Source organism: Sebastes umbrosus, chromosome 8 (genome assembly GCF_015220745.1).
Source record: "Sebastes umbrosus isolate fSebUmb1 chromosome 8, fSebUmb1.pri, whole genome shotgun sequence".
NCBI lineage: Eukaryota > Metazoa > Chordata > Actinopteri > Perciformes > Sebastidae > Sebastes > Sebastes umbrosus.
This window is the reverse complement of record NC_051276.1, coordinates 7259420-7277473: the sequence shown is the minus strand read 5'-3', so window position 1 is coordinate 7277473 and position 18054 is coordinate 7259420. Positions and strand designations below refer to the sequence as shown.

The window sequence follows — 18054 nt, the reverse complement described above, 5'->3', positions numbered from 1 at the left end:
TTTTGAATGAGAATAGGCTTCATTTAATTGCCTTTCTTCTGACATTTATGTGTTCCTTACCTCAGCACAGCCCTTTCAACATTTAATAACTATCACCTGACCCATCTTTAATTACATTTAAGACATCTGCTACAAATGCATTTTGTCTATCTTTTCAGACATATATCTCCTCCTCCACATAAAGGTCAACAGGGTCGCTCAGCTTCACAAGATGTAGCCCTTCAGGTTGCAGCATTTCAAGGACACTTCAGTTGGATGCATTCTGTTCCCAGGGAAGACCCCAGACTTCTTTGGTTTGCGGACGATTTACTAGACATTTCATTTGATAATGGCAATGCCCAGTATCTCCATTCTACTGTATCAGCCTAGACATTTAGTCAACAGTGGTTCCCAACCAATGCTATGTCTATGTGCAACCCCTCCTCACAGGTTGCATATGTTTAGGGATTTTACACAGCCAGGTCCAGTGGTAGAAAGTGCATTTACTCAAGTACTGCAGTTACAGTAAGTACAATTTTGAGTACTTTTACTTGAGTACTTCAATTTTATGCTCTTCTACTTCACTACATTTCAGAGGGAAATATTGTAGTTTTTACTCAACAACATTTATGTAACAGCTATAGTTCTTTATGTTGCAGTTGACGATTTTACATACAAAACATTTAACAGCCTGCAAAAAAAGATGCATTGCTACAGATTAAACTACCCAACAGCAAATTAAGTAGTTAAAATCAATCTATACCTAAACCAGCTATACCTACATTAAAATGCTGCTCAGATGCATCAGTGCTAACAAATATAACATAATGCACTAATTCATTAAGCATAATTTACTTTTCATATTAATTTTTTTGAAATACTTCAGGACTTTTACCTAATGGAGTCTTTCTACAGTGTGGTATTGCTACTTTTAAGGTCTGAATACCTCTTCCACCACTGGCCAGGTTAACCAAAGTTTACAGTAATAGTGCTTTTTGGTTTTAATACTTTTTAGAGGTCTGGTGGAGTAAAATTGCAGTAATTAACAAGAAAATGTGATTAGACAAAAGTCTGAAAAGATAAATCTTTCTTTGTGTAGCAGAAATATGTTTTTTCTTCTTTCATCTTGTCAATTGTCTCATGACCCCTGATAATTATTAGTCCTGAGCATAACAATAATAATAATAATAATCCTGTATTCCAATATTTGGAGGACCTTTTCAAAGCTGAGCATCATATGTTGTCTTAACCACAGGACAAATGATTTTCTCACTGACAAAAAGTGCTGAATTATTCACATATCTTTATTAGTTCTGCTGAATTTTAACAAAGGGGTGGTTTTAATCAAGCCAGAACAGTACTAGTAACATAAATGCAAACAATAAATTTGAAACATGTATAAAATCGGTAGCATTTTGTTCTCTAAACAATGCAATACTGTAACTACATTTATCACCTACATCAAAAGGAACATCATTTTTGGACAGGGTTGCTATGATTGCACCATTATGGTAGGCCAATAATAGGCTATCTACACAGTTTAAAAAAACACATAAAGGAAAGCTCAAATGGCACATCTTTTCTCTGTCAGTTCACCATAATATAATAACAGTAATAAAGATGATAATACTATGTAATACCTTAGAGATAAGTTATTATTCTTGAGCAACATCTTTGTATGCTGGCATAAACAACACATATAAAAGCCATGATATTCACATCTGAGTCTACTGTACATCATAACTCGTGTGTAGGACACTACGTAGTGCAGTTAGCCTGAATGCTCCCTTTAAAGAGGCAGACTTTCCATTTTTCAGATATTTTTTTTTTTACTTCCTTCTCCCCTGCTTTGTCTAAATGAACTATACAGAAGAAAGTAGAGTTTTCCAGGATATACAGACTCCATCAGTTTTAATTTTCAGTCTCACTGTCCTTGTACCAAGCTTTGATGTACATCTTACTGTAGTTAAAGCCGCCCCAACAAATCCCTTTGCTCTCAATACATCTTCCCTTGCCGTATTGCCACTAGTCCCTCTCTCCTCAATCTCATAAGCTGAAGCGTTTCGTATGTATACACACATGCACACACCCGCTCTCCCACACACACACTCACACACACATTTACAATCTATAACTATTATAAGTATTTCTTTCTAGTATATCATACATTCTATTAAATCTTATTTTTAACTTTGGGGATACTGACTGATTACTCAGATTTCTTGGCTGTAAATGCACAAAGTGAACGACACAATTGTCATAATAACCAAATTCAAATCGTGTGCTTCCATTCACATTCTCAGAAGAAATTTGAGTCGGGAGCGCCGTGAAAGCTCTCCAATGACCTCTAGTGTTTGTTTTTAGTCACCGCAGACGATCAGCAGTGAAAGGCGAACCAGGTTCTCCCACGTCTTAAAACATATACTATATTCAGTTGGGGTTGATTATCTACTAAACATATCTATTTCATTCAATTTGTAGAAAATATAAACTCTGTTGGTCTTAATGATGTGTTTAAGTGGGTCATGCATGTTGGACCCTGTGCATGAAATGACTTGAAACTTGAAGCTGAACTTGAAAACTGAATCGGTCAGTGTGACCTTTGATATCTGCTGGGATTTAAATGAAATAGTCCAGCCATGTGTCATAATGTTGTGTAACCAGTTTGCTGATATTAAAATTAAAGCACTGAAAATGATAATCATTTCTAAAATCATTTTTTTTTTCATCTATTCCCAGCATTAGTTGTTATCGTATACATGCTGGAAAGAATGGAGTAAGGCGCTCTCTGGCCAAAAATGCAAGTTAACATCACACACTCTGACCACTATTTCTACTTTTACATTACCAGTGACACAGACTTACAATGAATAAATACCGCATAATACTCTTGTTGACAATTTCTGACAATATCCCTGATTGTCTTGGTCCTTTTCTAGCATGGGCATTAAATGACCCCCGTATTAGTGCTGTCATCTAAACATTGTCATTTAACGTTTTGCTTTTCTGCCATCCATCAGCATGGCACACTTTTCATGAACACTGATTAGGTAGGATGTGTGCAACTAGTGAGAGAAAGGCTGCTTAGAAGGTTGAAAAATCATTGATATATTGAATGAAGTTCAACTTCCTGCTCAGGTGATCTGCTTGTTGCTGATAGTGTTGGATTCTGAAGTCGCTGTTGTTGCTGTTTAGTGTCTTTAGTTGCTTTGAAAAGTATGTCAGACTGGACTGATTTATTCTATTGTAGACTGAACTGTTTTTCAACTGTATGCTGAAGTGGTTTTGTGTGAGAGGCCTTGTCACCGTGAGTGCATTGGTCATGGAGCTGTCTCTATATCTCAGTGGACTCTATCCTCTCCAGGCGTGAGGGTCCTGCCCAGGGATTGGCAAGCTGGTGGAGAGACGGAGGGCCCTTTTGGTCTTCACAAGGCGGGGAGATGGTGAGGGCGATGGGGCTGGGGAGAGAGGGTGGGGGCTGAGCACCCAGAGGTGAGAGGGCTGGTGGTGGAGGTGGAGAATTGGAGGAGGTGGGGGAGGTGGTGGTGGTAGTGGTAATAGTAGTGGTGGTGGACGTTGTGTTTGGTTTGGCTCCCAACTGGGTCATACGTTTCTCCAAAGCTTGGTTCTTCTGCAGCGTTTCCACGTAGCTGAGCTGCAGCTGTGCCTGGTATTTCAAAACCCTTTCCTTCTCGTCCTGCCAGGTGTGTCGCTCCTGGTCGAAGTTGAGGGCCTGACGTTCCCGTTGCTGCCGCTCCAGGCGCAAAGCGCCCTGCAGCTGCTCAAGTTGCCTGCGCAGCTCCCCTGCCTCGTCCCAGTGGCCTTCCTGGCCTCGCTGTGGCTGGTGGCCTTCCTGACGCAGCTGCACATCCTGGCAGAGTTGGGCCTCGTGACGTAGCTGGGCCTCTTGGCGCATTTGGGCCTCGTGGCAGAGCTGGGCCTCCTGACGGAGATGGGCCTCTTGACGGAGCTGCACCTCTTGGCGCAGCTGTGCTTCTTGGCGTAGTTGGGCTTCATGGCGGAGATGAGCCTCCTGACGAAGCTGGGCCTCCTGACGGAGTTGGGCATCTGGTCGGATTTGGGCATCCTGACGCATTCGGATGTCCTGCTGCATATGGGCATCTTGCCGCTGCTGCGCGTCACGCCACTGAGCTTCTTCGCGTTGCTGCCTCTCCTGCCTCTGAGCTTCCTGCCTTTGAGCTTTGGCTTCGTCACTCTGAAGACTCAGCAGGGAGTCAGATGTGGGGGTGAGGGAGTTGGGTGAGGGCTCAGTGGGGTTTCGCGGGCAGTGGACGATTCCCCATGGTGGCAATAGTCCTGCAGCAGCTAAGTTCGGGCTCACAACAACTTCTGCTCCTCTGCTCACTTCACTCAGAGCCCGCTTTAAACTAAGCACCTCTGCTTCAAATACACCCAGCTTCTCTCTGAGGATGGACACCTGTAGAAAGGAAAATATATATCACAGGAAAATTAAATTAATTATTAATTTAGTTTTACATGTAGTATTTGAGGTGCACAATCACACACAAGGTGTCTCCTACATTGAAATAGAATAAAAGAACAAAACAGGACATAAAGGGTAATAAGCCTTAATAGTGTACATAGTTATATACATAAATACAGATAATGTGTAAAAACATTAACACAGCTATTCAAACAAATACACATCCAGCTGTGTTCATTTTACATACATGCATGAATGCAAGCATGCACATTTGCTTTACATAGGCACACTCGAAATAGGATTGCACGGCTGATAGCAGCAGTGACGGATGTTGGACCAGTCGGTTGAATCAGGTGAGACTATAATACAGACAGACTTGATGGAGAGTGGGAGAGTAATCCTCTTAGTCTTGGCAATTAGCACATTAAAGCTGTTGTCTGACATCATTTTATATTAAAATATTATATTTAAACTTGCTTTAAACAGTTTTGAGTGTTTTTATGGCACTCGTAAATTGCCCCAGATATTGCTCTCAAACTTACAGCCTCTTTAGTAATGGAATACACATCTATATACATATTTTATGTGCGTGAACTGCTTAAGAGTTCATACTGTACAGCACAAAGGAAAAGAAATGGCTGCAGCTGTAATACATAATGTTGCCCAATCCCCAATTAGTCCTATATAGTCTCCTCACCAAGTTATTGGAATCCCTCTGAGGGATTTCAGGGATTTAAATGCTCAACAATCTAGATTTAGTGGTAAGCATCCCAATCCTGCAATCTCACTTGTCGTAAACTATATTTTGGCTGCTTTGGACAGTAATCAACATTGCATTGCTCTTTTCGTAAAGCCTTTGATAAAGTCGACCATTCGCTGCAACGACACAAGATTTTCATCCTAGAACTAGAACAATGTGAGCTTTTTACATCCAAGTTTCAAGTATTTTGTCGTTTTTAAACACTTCTGAGGGAGATTCTGGTCACCATATAGTGAGAATGAGGTCATGTCTATAAATACAACTAATATACAATTCTACATTGATGACATGAATCAGATTTTCTAACCAGATACAGTGACAAACTATTGGGCTTAAATATGGTTTTATTATTAAAAAAGGCATCAAATTTGGCTGACTGGTGATAAAAGCACATAAAAGCCAAAAAGAAAAAATTGGTCTCCCTTCTTCAGTCCCTCGTTGCTGTTTACCATTGCATTTACAGTGTACGCAAACATACTGGAAATCGTGTTTTCAGACGCTGGGCTGGAGGTTTTTGTTCACTTGTAATCTCCTATACACAAATTACCATCATATCTTAAATCTTACAGTGACGGGGTTTTATCAGAGACACTTAAAGAGGATTTTATGTGCTCTAATACTGAATTATTGGATAACAGGAAGCCCTATGTTTTTGTTAAAAAATCTGATGAATAACCTGACTAAGAGTACGTGATTTTTGTTATGTTTGGAGACTGATTTAATGGATTATTAACATTTTTCTGTTATTTAGAATCCTTGGCGTTAAAGTCCGCTGAGTATTAATTAAGGTGTAACTGAAAACTCACCTCTGACAGAGTCCTCCTCAGCTCCCCCTCACACTTCTCCAGCTCCAGACTCTTGGTGCTATAGGAGTCCTTCAGGCCCAGCATGGTCTCCTCCCGCTCCCTCAGCTGGGCGTTGAGCTCCTTCAGCTGGCCTCTCAGGGCCACCATCTCTCCAGCTCGCTGGGTCACTTCGGCCTGGCTCTCCCTCAGCTGCTGCTTCAGCAGGGAGATCTCCCCAGCCTTCTGACATACCTGGAGCATAACGAATAAGTGAGTAGTATCTTTCTTTTTCTTTCTTTTAGTACTTAGTATTTGTGGTACTCCCTATCCCGTTACATATAAGTGCGTTGCCTGTACACACATACTTACAGACACAGGCAGCTTCACACACACACCTTTATACTCAGCGCTGCACTGCTCAGTCTACCATGATGTAACCCTGATAACATTTTACTGAACTAGCCAAGCGCACCAAGTCATATACTCATATCTCACCTCCCACTTGGTCTCCTCCAGACGAGGCAAGATGTCAGCCTGCTCCTTCCTGTAATCCAGACACTTTCTCTCCAGCTCCTCTCTCTGGGCCAACAGAGCCGCCATCTCCTCCTGGAGCCTCCTCTTGTCCTGGGACAGACGGCTTATCTGGGCCTGCAGGGCGGTCTGGGAGCGCTGAGCACGACGGGTAACCTGCAGACAAATTGGACATATACAGTGTAAGTTTTGACGGTATCCACCTATATGTGGAACAAACGTAAATATACAGATCCTGCAATAACATCTTCTGGTACTTAAAGCCATGACCCATTACGTGTTGTATATCAGCCACAGATTTGGTCTAAATGCCTTTCAGAGGATGCTGCATTTTACCAGCGTTTACCTGTATCTTGATTCCAAAATGAACCATTAAATACCTTTAAGAGATTCCACCTACTATGCAGCAAGATGTGGCTTCCTCCAAAGATATTTAAAACAAGTAGATCTGACAAAAACATATATCTGTTGTATGTACCCCCCAGAAATTGTATCATTGTATCAGATTTTGACCACATGCTTCATTCTGCACTTCTCCCAAGACTTCACACAGGTTGCATTTGGACTTGAGAAATAAAGTGCAGCGACATCCTGCTGAGTTCACCTGCTGCAGGCGCGAGGCGTAGTTCTGTCTCAGCTCGTCCATCTGTCGCTCCCAGACACGTTGCTTCTCCTCAAACACCTGAATGATTGCTGCCTCACTTTGGTCCAGGTTTCTACGCATGTGCTGCACCTGGTAGAAAAAAACAGTAATCAGACCACAAAACAGCCAGTTAAGACAGTAAACGTAGGAGAAATCCAACTTTGATAACAAAATGTGGGACTATCAAATAAGATCAGAACTGATCCTTTAAATGCTGGCAAATATGCTCCTTGTTTTTAATGGAGAGCCCACTAAGTGCACATCAGACATGTTCTGAGTGGCCTCTGACCTCTTGCTCTTTCTCCCACAAGCGGTCCTCCAGGTCCTGGATGATGTCATCGGAGGAAGGGGAGGGGCGTAGAGGTGCTGGGGCGTCGCTCAGGTGGCTCAGCCTCTGATAGGACGAGGAGCTCTTTCCAGAGGAGGACCGGCCGCTGTCTGAGGCGCTGAGCCCGTTCTGGAGGAAAGAACCACATCACGATACATTAGAGATGATAACAGCGAGGTGCAGACGAAGTGAGTATATGGATGATGGCCTTACCTGGTAGCCGGGCTTTTCCAGCTTGTCGAGGCCTGCAGCTGCCCCAACCATGCCCAACCTGTTGATGTGGCTGGTGGAAGCACTGAGAGGCCCCAGGACGGCTGGGGGCCCACAACCGGACCCCGAGCCCGTATAGGTGGGCAGGCTGGTCAGGGAGTTCCTCCCTGAGTCAGACATCCCTCCCTGAACCACTTCATTACCATTTCCCCCGCCCTCAGTTCTGCTGACCCTCACTGGGCTGTCCTGGTCCAGGAGCAGGGCCTCTGGGACCTCTCCTGACTCTCCTCCTGCTCCGTCCCTGCCTCTCCTGCCTCCTCTGCTCTCACTGAACCCTTCATTCCTTGCCTCAGTCTTGCCCTCGCTCCCAGCCCCTCCTGCCTGGCCCACCAGGTTCTGCATGGAGTGGAAGCTCTTGGGAACCACCGGCTTGAAGGCAGAGGGACGAACAAGGCCTGAGTTGTTCTGCATCGCCTGCGAGAGAGACGGAGGAAGGAAGATAGTAAGAAGAGAAATCAGAGATAGTACACATGTCATAAAATACGCTGTAGAGAAAGTTTCAATGATATAATTAACACAATATGGGACATGCATCATAAATACATCATACATGATTTATGTGGAACAGCTTGAGATGCATTTGGTTTATTTTCTGAGGCACTTTAATCTTATTTTATGTCATCTGCTTTTAAAGGGTGGGTTTTAAATTATTTTTCAAGTCTGTCTTAATGTAATACTCACTGTAAATGAAGTGTTTTTGGTGGCTATAATCATTCCTCCTATATATACTGGCCGTGAGGAGATCCCTTTCTAACGTGACAGATTTGGGACAAAGTTCACAGCTCTCATTCTGTGCAAAAAGCGATTCTTGTCAGCCAAAGCTAATATGTAGCTTTAGCAGTCTTAGATAACCAAACAAAGTGGCCAAAAGTTACAGTCTTTTAATTAAAGCTTCTTTCTTTGTGTTACTAGCTCTCCACCACAGCTCAGCAAGGAAACACTGTTCGGGGAAAGGAGGGAATTTACCCAAAAGACGGTAATTTTGGACGAAAGCAACTTGATTAGGTTAATTCAGACTGTTAACTCAGCAGTCGCTGAACTTCTGAATGCATTTTGTTTGTCTTTAGAGTATGACATTCCCTCTTTTTGTTTGGAGGGATAGTAACGCAAAGAGGACATTTTATACTGAAAGATTTAGGAAGGTGCCCATTTGATTTGTCTAACTCTGGTGCTGCTGTTCATAATAGATTTGGCTGAAACGTCGGATGCATTTTTGCACAGAATAAGGACTGCAGCTTTTATCCCCCCTCGCTTTCATTTGACTCGCACTAAGAAGGGATCACTTCATGGTCAGTACGGAGAGGAGGAATCATTATAGCAACTAGTAAGTCTTCCAACATGCATGTGTATAATACATTTTCCAGTCTGGTATTCTAAATCAGTGGTGTTTAAAACTTTTGTGCTTATGAAGTTCGTCACAGGCTGCATATTTATGAGAGCTGTTACTTGAACTGTGAGCAGTTCAACTGTAGTGGTTTTCCCTTCTCAGATTGGTTCATTTCGGAAAACTAAATATAATTTTGAGTGGCAGGATTTAGTTTTTCACTATTCCCTACCCCGGTAATCATGCTGTGACCCCTTAGATTGATTTTACAATCCCCTTTGAGGGTGCTGACCCCCAGGTTGGGAGCCACTGTCCTAAATCTTAAAGTACCTGCTCCAGTTTTCCCGATACTGGCAGGATCTTGGGCGGGTTGTGGTTCGGAGGGTTATGGCTCCCTGGGTTGTTCTCACTGTCACCTCTGGCGGCTGCCATCTCTCTGTGCTGCTGGTGCTGGTGTTGGTTCATGCTCACGCTGTTCTTCTCGTTTCCTCCTCGTCCCACAATGTTCCCACAAACATCTAAACCTGCAGCCTGCATTTCCCTCTCTCTGTCTCTTTCCAGTCTCTCGTTCTCCAGTCTCTCTCTTTCCCTCTCCCTCTCCCTTTCCCTCTCTCGCTCCCTCTCCCTTTCTATCTTCTCCCTCTCAATTCTCTCTCTTTCCCTCTCTCTGGCTCTCTCCCTCTCCCGCTCCCTCTCTCGTTCCAGCCTCTCCCTCTCCACTCGTTCTCGCTCCCTCTCCCGGTTCCTCTCCCTCTCTCGCTCCCTCTCTAACCTTTCTCGGTCCCAGTCTCGGTCCCGGTCCCTGTCTCTCCCCCTCTCGCGCTGCCTCTCCCTCTCCCTCTCCCTCTCCCACTCCCTCTCCCGCCTGCCTGCTCCGTTGCCACACTCCAACTGGTTGTTGTTGGACGGCGCCGTCATGGTACATTCAGTGTTGGTGGAGGAGGCTGTTTCAGTGGGCCGGTCAGTCCCGGTACAGGTCCCAGTCGCAACACTAACACTCCCTCGTTCATCGCTAGAAGCCGTCCCGTCGGATATAGTCGCCGGAGGGCGGGGCAGTCGCTCTGCGCTGCAGCTGCGGTCGGCAGGGCAACGGCGAGAGAGAGGAGGGGCTCTTGGGAGGGTGGTCCTCGTCCCCACAGACTTCATGGCAAACTCCTGCTCTCCTGCCACCCCACTGCCAACACTGCCCATAGTGGGGGTCAAAGGTCAGGGATTAGAGGTTAGGAGTCAGGATTGGGGAGGGTCACAGATACATTTGGAAGTAGTGTGGGTCATCACAACCTAATGCAGGTAGTGGGGGCACACACACTAGAGGAACACAGAAAAACGAAAGGAGTTATACAATATTATAATTGCATAATGACTAGTTATACAATAATAGCTAATGCAGAATAGATTCCAGCCCACATAGAGGGGCAGCGTGGTCCTCCCACCATGATACAAATGATGGTCTGATGGATCGGTCTGGACAGTTATGCGTATAGTGAAGATATAAATAAAGTGTAATGAATAAAACATGTCCTCCAGTTTAATGATCAAATCACAGTGTTGCTTTCTGTTTATGGCAACTGTGTATTATGTAGATACACTTTGTAGTAAGAGTGAGCTTTTTTGGACTATTTTTTTTGTGTGCATAACTTGAGGGATGCTGGGTGAAGAGGTCACTCACACCAACTCCAACGCAAAACAGAAATCACACCGAATCTTGTGCCCATTAGCATCATTGAACTGGAGGATTGTATTTGTTTGTTTGTTGTTGTTGTTTTTGCATTTTTTGTGGACACAAATACAGGAACACCTGCATAAAACAGTTTAGAAAACAACAGCTCTGCAATAAATACCAATTTTGTGAAGCTTATAATGTTCAGTTCTTGTTCAATCTGTATCAGATAGATATTGGTTTACTTACTTATTGTTTAGGGTCTCAATGTGTGTTGAAATAATAATAATAATCAATCATAATAATAATAAAAAATAATAATAATAATAATAATTGCTAAATTCCTTTAGATATCTTGATCTTTTCTTTTTACTCAATTAAAAACCAATATGTAGAAAATTATTGAAGAGGTAACCCATTTAACGTAAATCATTGCTATTACACCAAAGAAAAAAATACTATGATTTATATGTTATAGAGCCATGCATTAACAAATATAGGTATATGAATTTTGGATGCCAAAAGGTCAGCCATACACAAAGAAATAGATGGTGTATTATCCCACATTTGGGGTCAATTACACCTCAGAGAGGTTGAACTCCCTGTTGGATCAATTAAAAACAGTTATAAACAGAAATATAAGGACTATGGTTGGGCGATATGGTAAAAATCTTCTATCATGATATAGGTCATTTCATATGTCAATAACAATATATATCACAACAAAGCACATTTTCTGGTAAATCAATAAATAGTCCATATGAAATAACGACATGGTAAAGCCTAGTTTTGTATACTCCAGTGTGAATTAAGCACTTGACAAATGAAAAGTATTTTCTCATTTTAAAAACTTGAGTGCAAAGTGAACACCACAGTTTTAAGTGAAATTATAGAGTTATAGTTTAGGATAGCACAGTGTAAAAAGCAGTCAACACTACTAACATGTATAGAGCTTATGAAAATCAAGATCAGATTCATACTGTAAGCAATTCTTGTAAAAATTAGGAAAAGTTACGAATTACACAGCTGATAAAACAATGTTAAGTATGTTTTTAGGGCTGTTTAAGAGTCTATTTAAAAGCTACTTTTCTTTTAATCGTATTGGACTGGTTTACAAATTATTATATACATATTGTGCATTACAATCCAACACCAAAAAAACACAAATTATGGCCTGAAAGCTTTGCAAATGCCTCTCTTACTCAGCCTCAATATCAAGATCTCAACATTGTAAACTACACTTTATTGCAATACTGCTGTATTAATTTGCGCAGCGCTGCAGTGTACAGGTATTCCTGTTAATATGTCCACCCTAGTTTACACATAGGTGCCAGTTTATCAGGTACACCTAGCTAAAATGAATAATACAACAACCCTGCAATACATCCTTCATGAAGGTTATAGTGTTGAAAGTGTTTTAGAAAGTGTTGATTTAACTTCATGGTCACTTTGGAGGATGTAGTTTGTGGAGATGTTGAATAATATTATGTTGTATTGCGGAGCTGTATCAAAATCTACAATGATACCTTTACTATTTACTGTACCCTCAGTTTATATTATGTTCTAAGGTGCATATTATTAAGCAAAAAAAAAAAAGTGTTTAATCAAATATTCACAAGCTAATTTACAGTTTAGGCTACTGGTTGGTTTCTGGGTCTCTTGGCAAACTGGGTTGGGGGGAATGTGAGTGTGGGAGGCTCTAAAGGGGCTCCTATAGCAGGTTTATCTGGCCCTGGTTATCCAGAGAGGTGCTTCTAATATCTACTCTACAAATGGGGTGGACAAAATATTAGAAACACCTCTCAGGATAATGGAATACAATTCAACAACAACACAAACTACAGCCCCCAAAATGATCCATAACTTCACCCAAACAGCTTAAACTAAGCATGTATTGCATGACTGTTGTATTAGACTGAATTATTTGGCCTAATAAACTGCCAACTGAGTGTAGCCTATATATTCAGAGGCTGTAGTTATAGTTGAACTGTATTGCATTATACCGAGAGGTGTTTCTGTCAAGTGTCCCATTTATATCAGCGACTAAATATCAGAAACACCTCTCAGTGGCGTCCTGGTGGTCTCGGGGGTTTTGGGATGCTGACCTGCACATAAGGGCAACGTCCATCCATTTGAGTCCAGCTTGGGACCTTTGCTGCACTTCATCTACAACTCTTTTGTTTCCTGTGTTAGCCATTCACTGTCTCATAGTAAAGGCAAAAATACTGAGAGACACCACTCAGTGTAACGCAATACAAGTCACCACAGACTGCAGCCTCCAAAATGACAACAACTGAACTAATAATGAATATATATATATATATATAAACTTAATGAAGGTATCGGATTTATTGCAGGACTGTTGTATTAGTTTTAGAAAGATAGGGTACCTAATAATCTGGCAACTGAGTGAGGCATGTATATGCACATACTGTATGTACATGTAAGCCTGTGTGCTGGCAGAAATAAACATGTTTGTATACAGGCTACTATGTGTGCCATCAACAAGGTTAAGAAATATAGAGCTTGTTCACATATATTCACCAAAATCACACAATAGTATATCATCAATAGATAGATAGATAGATAGAAAGATAGATAGATAGATAGATAGATAGATAGATAGATAGAGACGCAGTCATGGTAGTGCACCTCCCCTTCTCAGCCCATTTACTAGAGGTTTACTTCCACTTGGGTGAATAGTAGTAGTAGTAAAATACCCTGCCTATCTATCTGCTGCTCTGCCTCCATCCCCTCCCCTCACGACTCCCCCTCTCTCTCCTCTTTTCTCTGCATCCCTGGGCGGCAAGGGCGGCTTTAGCAGCATCCGCATCAAGCCCTGGATCCACTGCGCTCCACAAACAATTACGCGCTAGGCCCCGTGAAGAGACAAAACGCACGACCCCTCTGCTGAATCACACAATACATCCGAATTAAAGATGCACAGCGACATTGACATTGACGACAGTAGCTTTGATTTACCGATTGCAGCATCCTGGCGGTCCATCATCAAAGGCTACTCACTATTCTGCAGCTCGGTGGTTTGTAAGATGGCAGCCTCAATAAATAATATTTGTCACAAGACAGCAACGTCAGTCAGTATCCTGGTCGGCCACGGCTCTGAGTTAGTCTGCGTTGTTACCGCGGGGTCGGTGATATTAGGGATGTGCTGTCTGCTGTCTTCGACCGCTGTCAGCGTCGGATGCTGATGATGGAGTCGGTTGATACGCGCATCAGCTGAGAGACACACACCCACCTCTGGTCCCGCCCCTCCGGGCTGCATGATACTAACGCCCCCTTTTGGCTTCCAGCCAGTGATCTACCCCCCAGGGAAAAGGCTATAGTGTCATATATACAGTCACCTGGATAGATGGATGATGAGTGGATTGGTGGGTGGGTGGGTGGATGGATGGATGGATGGGTGGAAGGGTGGGTGGTTGGCTGGATGGATGGTTGGATAGGTGGGTGGATGGATGGGTGGATTGGGTTGATGATGGGTGGGTGGGTAGATGGATGGATGGATGGATGAATGGGTGGATGGGTGGGTGGATAGGTGGGTGGATGGATGGATGGGTGGATGGGTGGGTGGATGGTTGGGTGGGTGGATGGATGGGTGGATGGATGGGTGGGTGGATGGTTGGGTAGGTGGATGGTTGGGTGGATGGATGGGTGGTTGGATGGATGGGTGGGTGGATGGTTGGGTTGATGGTTGGGTGGATGGATGGTTGGATGGAAGGGTGGATGGGTGGGTGGATGGATTGATGGATGGATGGATGGATGGATGGATGGATAGATGGGTGGATTGGTGGATGGATTGATGGACGGATGGATGGATGGATGGTTGGATGGATGGGTGGGTGGGTGGATGGATTGATGGATGGATGGATGGGTGGGTGGATGGATGGATAGATGGATGGGTGGGTGGATGGATTGATGGGTGGATGGGTGGATGGGTGGATGAGATAGATAGATAGATAGATAGATAGATAGATAGATAGATAGATAGATAGATAGATAGATAGATAGATAGATAGATAGATAGATGTTTAATGGAAACAGTAGTGATGCTGGATGCATCACCAGACAAATGCTGGTTCTAATTAATATTTCTGCCTGCAGGTGTTATTGATAGCATTTTTATGTTGACAAATATTTATATTTTTTATTTTATAATACATCCACAGAGCTTTTAGAAAGGTGCCATATGGCTTTTCCTGAAATTGTGAATTAATCATTTTAAAAAAAAATTGGCGGGTCCAAAATGAATGTTTTGTTTATCTCTGTGGAAGATATCTGGCGTTTAGTTCCCTCTTCTACAGTAACTGGGCTTGTTAGCCAATAGTAAAACAACGTTGGTATCACGTGGTATCTCTGGGTCGTCAGTTAGTGTGGAAAAAACAGATAAATGTCTGAGATTGACATTAAGTGCCTGGCAACTTGTTATGAAGTAAATGCAATGGAACGGGGAGGGAGAATGCAACATCTAGTGGCTGAATGTTATCAATAGCACCTTTAAAAACTCAGTAATATGGACACGGTTGGGGTCACCCATAAATTATGACAGTTTGACCAGTGGTGGAGGAAGTATTTAGACCCTTTACTTGAGTAAAAGTACTAATACCACTCTGTAAAAATACAAGTAAAAGTCCTGCATTGAAATTGTGAAAAAAAAGTCCCCTGTGACTGTAATTATTATATAGTTCATTAGATTATTATTACTCATGCATTAAGGCAGGGTTTCCTGTTGTAGTTGGTTGAGGTGGAGCTATTTTTTAACTATTTTGTGTAGCCTATAGTAGACTGCAACTAATGATTATTTTCATTATGGAGTCATCTGCTGATCATTTTCCCCATTAATCGGTTGATTGTTTGGTTTGTAAAAAATAATGTGAAAACAAAAACATTACTCAGAGCCCAAAGTGACCTTAACAATGCTTCTTTGTCCAACCAACAGTCCAAACTTCAAAATGATTAGAAATAAATAGAAATAATCAAAATAATTAACATGAAAAGCAGCATTTGTGAAACTGGAACCCTGAATATGATTTTGCAAGAAGAATTATTTAAATTGTTGCGAATAATTACCTGTCAACTGGTAATCGATTAATGGACTAATCGTTCCAGCTGTACTTGTATATACTGTTGGGTAATTTAATTTATAACAATGCATCATGTTCAATAAACTCTTCATGTTTTGTGTGCAAAAAAAAAAGTAAGTAACTAAAGCTGTCAGATAATTGTAGTGAAGAGAAAAGTTTTCCCTCTGAAATGGAGAAGAACTAGAAAGTGGCAAGACAAGAAAAGAGTCAAGTAAAGTAAAAGTACCTCAGATTTATACATAAAGTAATTAGCTACATTCCACCACCGATTTAAAGGAGTATCCCAGTAGTTTAGTATTACTTCCGTAAAGTTGGGGGATTTTTGCTTAGACAGATTTTTAAAAGAATGTTTAAAAGTGATGCTGCAAAGGGTGAGATATCCTTATTTATATTCCCTGCCTGATATGGGTCGAACTACAAATATACTGGATCATACGCTTCCCATAATGCATCTTTCATTAGACCCATAAACGCCCTGTTCTTTCTATCTTATTAAGCGTCTTTGAGATCACTAAAAAGCGCTATATAAATCTAATATATTATTATTATTATTATTATCTCCACGTGTACTAATTGAGATACGTAATTATTAGATTTAGCTATAGAAATGATATTGAATTGGCATGTTTTGACTTAAAAAAATTGTATTTTCTGTGATTGCTCAGTCCAGTCACTTACTTGCTTGTGGTCACACAGAGTCATGAATATATCAGTATTCGGCAGGTTGTCCTGGTTTTGTGTCCAATCAAAAGAAGGATTCCTCTGCTCTTGTGTTGAACAGACATCTTTTACCTCTCAGTTGTTGATGATTGTCTGAGCTTCTGAGCTTGTTGTGATGTCTTTCACTCATATTTGTATCTTTATGTATCTGCTATCTCTTACTCTACATGTATGGGAGCCCATTTTTCTCTTTTTCTCATCTTTTTCTTTCCTGCTGAAGAGGTGAGGAGCACCAGTGTGCCCCCTTCAGGATGGGAGACGAGCATCCAAGGCCCAAAGTACACATGAGTACACAAATCCAAAACTCCAAAGCATTTCCTTTTGTGGGAAGAAATCCTACATACATGCATGTCAAGGTCACAGGACTGTGTGTAGTTGAGATTTCATCTTTAGGCCGTTAATCTTTAAGGTAATCTTTATATACTGTTGAATTGGCAAATCTCTAAAGAGGGGGTCCTTTTTTCTGTTACACTTGCTTGACTGCCCATGAGGGGGCAGTGGTGTTGTGTGTTTGCAGGCAGCCTGCACTTTAACAGCTGCAATACTGTTGTAGGCATGGTGGGGAAAGACAAGGCTCATCTCTCAGGGTTTCTTACAGCATTTGGCCACTACAGGGCGCTATGATTTCTACCACTCACCTCAGTCTGTGTGCTGACTGTGTTTATTTTTATGGATCAGAAAATGCAGTGTATATCTTCACCATACTTCTCTCATTTGCTTTAAAGGACCAGTGTGTAACATTTATGGGGATCTATTGGCAGAAATGGAATATGAGACCCATTTTGTCTTTGTCTTTAGGGGGATATAGCAGGTCAACAGTATATGTCACACGGAAGTGGTGTACATCATCTGAAAGCTGGGAACCTGAAGATTCATTTGATGCAGCACTGTGTGTCAAGTTGTTCTAGTCATAAATCAGAAAATAACCTAAATAAATAAATTAGAATAAATCCAATTTAAAATAACCCAATTTATGCAATTCCAAGATTGTTTAGGGACTCTAATCTGCAGAAACTATTTTTAGAATAGGCAAAAATTAACACATATATACTGCATGCAAAACAATGCATTGTTTTTGCCCCAAACTGCATGTGATTATCATAAAGTAGGCATGTATGTAAAGGGGAGACTGGTGTTTACCCATGCATTTTCAGTCACATATCTTGAGGTCAGAGGTCAAGGGTCCCCTGTGAATATGGCCATGCCAGTTTTTTCCCACCAAAATGTAGCCCAACTTTGGAGCCGTACTGAGCTTCCTTCCCGACAAGCATAACATGGATTCCTGATGTTTTCTAGTTTCATATGATATCAGTAGCTCAACTCTAATTTTACTGAAAGACAGTAAAGTCGGCCAAGTTACTGGCGTCTTCAAGGTGTTAAAGAGGTTAATGTCAGTTTGTTTTATTTTATCTGCCTACATTTTATGTGTTTGAGATTGATGCTAAAGAGAAGAATGAAACAATGATGTTCTATAAAAAGATCACATGTCATCACAGAAGAGCATCATAGAC

The 18054-nt window shown here is 41.8% G+C and overlaps 1 protein-coding gene across 3 annotated transcripts; it reads right to left on the bottom strand.

The window, feature by feature from the left end:
* Positions 1-1262: 1262 nt before the first annotated feature.
* Positions 1263-16668, bottom strand: lzts3b (leucine zipper, putative tumor suppressor family member 3b). 3 transcript variants are annotated; one of them, XM_037778170.1, is made up of 8 exons: positions 16502-16668; positions 9395-10247; positions 7684-8154; positions 7432-7599; positions 7104-7232; positions 6464-6655; positions 5990-6220; positions 1263-4417 (listed from the first exon to the last, which is right to left on the bottom strand). In XM_037778170.1, the coding sequence occupies exons 2-8, from the start codon at positions 10208-10210 to the stop codon at positions 3314-3316; spliced, it is 3111 nt and encodes a 1036-aa protein (XP_037634098.1). In that variant the 5' UTR covers positions 10211-10247; positions 16502-16668; the 3' UTR covers positions 1263-3313. The 3 variants fall into 3 exon arrangements, with proteins under 3 accessions (XP_037634098.1, XP_037634096.1, XP_037634097.1); XM_037778168.1 differs by lacking the exon at positions 16502-16668 and adding an exon at positions 13707-13969 and having other exon boundaries at positions 9395-10372; XM_037778169.1 differs by lacking the exon at positions 16502-16668 and adding an exon at positions 13707-13969.
* Between the last annotated feature and the right edge of the window lie 1386 nt (positions 16669-18054).